This window comes from Cupressus sempervirens, chromosome 10, assembly GCF_028749045.1.
Source record: "Cupressus sempervirens isolate cs-2001-9-10 chromosome 10, ASM2874904v1, whole genome shotgun sequence".
NCBI lineage: Eukaryota > Viridiplantae > Streptophyta > Pinopsida > Cupressales > Cupressaceae > Cupressus > Cupressus sempervirens.
The window spans coordinates 956,825,834-956,832,399 of NC_143127.1; the positions used below are offsets into that span (position 1 = coordinate 956,825,834).

Sequence of the window (6,566 nt, forward strand, 5' to 3'; positions counted from 1 at the left end):
CTTCTGCCTATCACCCTCAATCAGATGGGCAGACTGAGGTAACAAATAGGTCACTAGGGAACCTACTAAGATGCTTGGCACAACAATATGGTGGATCATGGGATAACATATTACCACAAGCTGAATATGCATACAATGATTCAGTAAACAGAAGTACTGGTTTGACACCATTCCAAATTGTTTATGGTGAACACCCAAGGGGAGTACTAGAGTTAAGGGATGTCAGTCAGATGGAGAGGAGAAGTGCCCAAGCTCAAGACTTTGCACAAGTGATGAAGGAGGTACAACACCAAGTGAAAGACAGACTGTCTAAATCTGCAGACAAGTACAGAGAACATGCCAACAAGAAAAGAAGGGATTTGTAGTTCAAGGTTGGAGACCTTGTCATGGTCCATTTGAAGAAGGAGAGGATGCCAAAGGGACAGCATACCAAGTTGATGGCAAAGAAAATTGGTCCATTTAAGATCCTACAAAAATGTGGGAACAATGCATACAAAATTGAATTGCCACCGGATGTTGGATTGTCACCAATCTTTAATATCTCTGATTTGTTTGCTTTCAAAGAACCTACTGATATTGTGGATGCAGGTACAGGTCTGGAAGAGCAAGTTACTGATGTTGCATTGCCAAAGACACATAAACTCCAAATTGAGTGCATATTGGACAAGAGAGTTTCTATGGAGACACGAAGAGGCACATACTATACCTACTTGGTCAAATGGGCTGGGTTACCTGAGGAGGATGCAACATGGATGACTCAAGCAGAGATAGAGAAAGCAGGCTATCAATTTAACACCATTCCCAACTCAAGGGACTTGAGTTCTTTTGGAGAGGGGTAGTATGGTGCAGAGCACAAAGCTTGGTATTAGAGGAATGGATAAAAACTCCATCTTGTCTTCATTCTTCCTTCCTCATACCTCTTTGGATGTAATTAGAGGTTTTATGAAGTTTTATGCAAGGTTTGAATAAATATGAGCTCATTTGTGTAGGCACTTCATCTTATTTGGTGACCCTATAAACCAAGGATGTAAGTAGCCTATAGGGTATATATGTTTTAGGTGTTTAGGAGGGTTTCATATGGCCTAAATAGCCATGATGCTCAATAATATCACGTTTAGAATGTGTTTTGAAGTCTTCATATGAAAAGTTGCTCATATCGGCAGTTTTGAAAAAAAAGTTGCTGACAACTTTTGCAAGAAAACTGTGCAACTTTTGCAAATTAGTTACATTCGACCTCTAACTGCCTTGGAGGTCAGTTTTTAGGTGTCATTAGGCTATAAATATATTGATCCTCTTCCCAAAAGAACAGAGGAACTTCATTGTACGGATTTTTCATTGGATGAATAAAGAACTCCCTATTTTTCTGTTTAATTCGCTGTTTTCAGAGGTTGCACGTGTGGTACGAACGTGAGACTAGAAGTTTAATGGTGGATTTGCAGAGTTTTATGTCCCACTGACTCATTGCATTTTATTTGGAGTGATTTGAAGGAGTTTGGACAAAGTTAGAGCAAATTGGGTGAAACCAGTCCCAAACCCTCCATAAAATCAGGGTTTTGTGCAAATGAGCCATTAGAGTGCACCTAATTGGCCTCAGGGGTGCAAAACCCAATAATCTGAGAGAAGACATGTACCATTTTTTGATTCTAGGAGTAGGAGTAGTTTCTATGGTGGGAGTCCAAGATTCAATGAGGCCCTAGTTCAAGTTAGGCATAGAATTTGAACTCAGAATTCAGATTTGGAAGTAGAATTGTGAAGTTCGGTTGATTGGAGTGCAACCAAGGGTTGAATTGGAAGTCTTAGACCTTCCCTAACACCATCCAAGTCAGTATCTTATTCTGTGTACCCATTTCCTTGCACTTGCTTAACAAACCAAGCCTAATTAGGCCTATTAGGACTGCATGTTTTGCATAGGTTGGGATATGCTGGAGTGGAGTGAGATTTTAAGATTTGGAGGTGTTTAAGGGGAGTCAAAAGGGTATCTAAAACTCTATTTTATTTGCCAAGTCGTTTGGGGAAATCAAAAGATATTGCTGAAACTCAGGTTTTGCTGACCTACTAGGATTTACTAGGTAGGTATTGGTTGGGTGTATTACAAAAGTGTGGGAATCTGAAAATTTGTTGATTCAGAGTACATTGGGATATGTGAAGGTGTGTTGACCATCAGATCAAGTGGTTGAGAGGCCTAAAGCATAGATCCTTGTTTTGGCCTAGTTGTGGGATGCTATTTCTAAAAGCAAATTGGGAGCAGACTTTGCTTACCTGTTCCTTGCATTGAGAAGGTTGTCAAACCTTGTGAGAAGGTTATTTGCCAAGAGTGGAAGGTCCTTTAAGGATCTCCTAAGGCTAGAAGCAAGTTTGTCTTGTTTGAAGGGTCTAAGTGCAATCTAGACCAAGAGTACACTTCCGGTGTGTAACTCTGCATCAGATTCCTTTGGACTAATCTTTGTTCTAGAGATGGTCCTTAAAAGCTTATCAATTGGTCTCTATGACATCAACTTCAAAACCAATCTTATTTCTTGATTTGTGAATCACACTTTTGGATTTTCTTTGAATCAAATGTGTTGCTCGCACATTCATTCAAAGAGGGGAAAAATTTAATACCCCAAAATTGGCTCATTTCCATAATCACCAATTTTGGTCTATTTTGATCAATTCCTAAGTCCTATGTCACTAGGAAATTCTTATTCTACTACTTGCTATTTGACTTAATTGTCAAATGCAGAAAACCCCAAATCTGCATTCATCATACTCTTTATTTAATTCCTAAAGTATTGACTCATATTAGTTACATTAAACCTATTGATTAAGATTTAATTTAATTTAAAAGTGTTTATACTTTAATTAAATTAAAATATCACCTAAGGCTAATGTACTAAGGGATTAAAATATTTAATTTAATAATTATGCCTACTTTAATTAATTGAATGTGATTATTGAATTAAATAGAAAAGGCATTTATGAGGTCATGTCTCACTTATTAAATTAAATAATATCTTCGAAATCTTCTCTTCAGTTAAAAATAGAAACTTTGAGTGAACTACTTCTTGAAATTAGAATCAATCCAGTCAACTTGCTCTCACACTTATGACAAATTTAGTTAACTACTCACCACACTCAAATCAGAACTAGTTCACTTCACCTGCACAAGGAAGTTTCTATCTTAACTGAATCTTTGCTTCAATCCTGACCATTGACTTGAGTTGATCTCAACCATTGATGGGTTCCAGGAATTCTATTTAAGAGGTTCCTAATTCCTCATTATAGAGGTGGAATTGAATTGCTATCGAAACTCTGTTGAACTGTGCACTTATTTACTCATTATTAGCATACACTTTCATTTCTTAGATTAAGAATCATTTTTAGTTTTGATATGCATACATCTAGTTAATCTTACTTTATATGTTCTTAGATTAAATTCATATCTCATTTTAGAATAATTGCACTCATATAGGCTTAATCACATTTAAATCCTTCATTCTAGCATGGTCTAATTGCCTATACCTCAAATCTGAGGGCATAAGTAGGCAAAAACAACCTAGATAAAAGGCAATAGGTTGTCTTGCAGTACTCTTCTTGGGTGAAAAATCTAATGTTCATTCCAGGAAGAATTCGCATATAAAAACCATGTTTAAGTGTGTGTTAAATAGAGGCCACATTCCACGCATACAGGTGGGGATGATACCCACTAGATAATATACTGATATATAAGTTCCTTGTTAGAGGATGGAACCTGATAGGAGTCAATGAGAAAATTTAGTATAGAGAGTCCTTGTTAGGAGACTTTGAATCCCTATTAGGAGATTCCAACCCTATTAGGAGTTGTGCCAACCTTGATAGGAGTTGTAGTACAGTAGATGCAAGATAAGCCCACTGCTCAAACATGCACTTCCAATTACAAGAAGAGCTCACTACCCAAACATGCACTTCTAATTATAGGAAGAGCTCACTGCCTAAACAAGTAATCAAACTTTTGGAATATAGATTCTTTCTTAGTTTGATCTCAGATCATAAAATAGCTTCACAAACTTCACATATATTGCTTTCGCAAAAGTTCACATACAATTTCTCAACTCAATTTCTCCAAGATAGCACACTTGAATTCACAAGATATCCTTTGCATAAATACCATGCCTTTATATAAATTTTCTGCTAGGTCAGCTAAGACCACAATACACTTTTCCAACTTACAGTTAGCATCGAGGAAAAGGAGGCATGTCTACACTCTTGTGAAAAGGAAATGGACAAAGAGCATCTAGAATGTATATTTTTGTAGGTTTATCTTTATCATGCATTATTTAGACTAGTTGGTTTTCTAAGACCACACATGCACTTTTTCAACTTAGAGTAAACATCTAGGAAAAGGAGGCATGTCTACACTGTTGTGAAAAGGAAATGGACAAAGAGCATCTAGAATGTATGTTTTTGTAGGTTTATCTTTATCATGCATTATTTGGACTAGTTGGTCTTGCATGATCTTCATTTTTTTTTCAATTTAGACATTTTAGTTTCCTCTTTGGGTGTAATGATTGTTTCAACATTAAAGTGATGAGATAGCAAGCTTGGCTCCCTCTTGTGAAAGTTTGAGAAAGTATTTCTCTTCTCTTCGTTAAGAAAGATCTCTATGAATTTCTAGAAGTTTTTGTCCTTATGCCATTTTTTGACATGCTTGGGGAGTACATCTACCTCTTCTGCATTCTCATCAGAAAAGGTTCCCTATGTCTTTCAGTCCTATTTTGATCTTGGTCTCTATTATGTTCTCCATGTTCTAGTTCTTGATCATCCATTTTAGGGATGTGATAAGTTTCAGTGTATGTTGGTTGAAAAGGTTGTTTGAATAAGAATTCAACTATCTTTTTTGGAGATGTATGACCTTTTCTAGTTTTAGGATCCTCTTGGTACAAGGGGTTCCTAGTTTTTTGTAAGTTTAGAGAAAAATATCTTTGAACACGAGGAGATTCACATGTAGGAGATCATGAAAACTCCTCACTAGATGAATTGGTCATAGACAATGTATAAATTTAAGAGTGACCTATACCACAATTATGACCTCTAGCTCTACCTTGTCTAAATATGGAAGAATAAAACATGTTTCCACTTCTTGTTGCCATAGTCATAGACAAGGACAAAAAGTGAAAGCCTAGACAAAGACCACACTAGGATATAGTCTCAAAAAAGAAAGATAAGAGTTTTGTATACTAGGGTACAAGTTGTTTGAGTAATGGCTAGAACAACCAAAGATTATGACTATCATGATATAAAGTATGAAAAACATGAGGGAATAAAGACAAGATAAATGAGAGATGAGACTAGTTTGTGTGTAGGTCACAAGTTTTTAGCTAAGCAAGATGCCACTATTTGACACTATTTGTAGATTGAAAAGAGGTAAACTATTGCATGTAATAGACCAGACTTAGAGCACATATAGTCTAATAGGATAGTTTGATAGTTTTAGGACAAGATTCTTCATGAAAATTCTTAGGGAACTATATGAAAAGGCACAGAGATCCAAGTGAAGATATAGAGCAGAAAATTTAAGACAATTTTCTCATGTGAAGACTTGTATAGAGCCACGCAAGGATGTGCTATACTAACAAAAGATAGGATTCTAACATAAAAGGGTAGATTTACAAGATCTCATGCAGAGATTCATAGACCATGCAAGGACTTGGACAGGGCTACATGAAGAAGTACAAGCTCAAAAGGTTCTCACGCTAAATTTCACAAAACTAGGTGCAAAAATAAGGACCAAACTGACAACTAAGACAGAATTTTGAAGAGATTTTGCAAGTTTTAGATAGTTATAGATAGATTGTTGGTTGTTTTTATAGATTTGAGACAAATATAAAAATAGTTTTCAAGTTTTTGATAACATTTTGGTTTCTAAAAGATAGTTTATTTTTAGATAACAAAGGAAGCAAGTAGTAGTCACAAACAATCCAACCGAGGGAAAAGCAACTTAGAGGGATGGGGGAGTCTTGACCTTTTGTTTTTTTGATAGGTTTGGAAAAGTTTAAGACTCAATAACAAACATGCTTTATCCCTATAACCAAAAATGGTAGAGGAAGCAAAACCTTTGTCCCACAACTTATATGCATGCGTTCACCTCACACAACCATGTCACCCCACTAGAGGGTGCTCATGTTTTTGGTGTACTCCAAGGGTTAAATAACATATATGATAAATGAACACCCTTGTGGTAGGGGTCAAGCACATATACCACTTTCCAACACCTAGGTAAATGCCTATGGTGAGTTCTATAGGAGAGATTCTTCACCCTCCTTGCACAAAGATTATGGCCCCTTTCAGAGGTGAACCAAGTAGCAACTAACTAAGGTGTTTTTAATTGGCTTCTATTCATATTAACCCCTAGTGGCTTTACAAGAAAAGTTGAGGCTAGCAACCTATGCTAATTTTGGAAAGTGCACAAACTTGATTAGTAAGACTGGGGCCAATGTTGGCTAGTGCAACAGATAGAGCCTCTTCTTGATATGCGATACTAGAATGAAGAATAGGAAATTAATATGGCTTTGGAGTCTCTCAATCTAAAAAGCTTCTTTATTATAGTG

The 6,566-nt window shown here is 36.3% G+C and overlaps 1 protein-coding gene across 1 annotated transcript; it reads left to right on the plus strand.

Annotated features, from left to right (window-relative positions):
• The first annotated feature begins 386 nt into the window (after positions 1 to 386).
• Positions 387 to 839, plus strand: LOC149537152 (uncharacterized). Its single transcript, XM_089806414.1, has one exon. It carries the CDS (start codon positions 387 to 389, stop codon positions 837 to 839), a length of 453 nt encoding a protein of 150 aa, XP_089662540.1.
• The last annotated feature ends 5,727 nt before the right edge of the window (positions 840 to 6,566 follow it).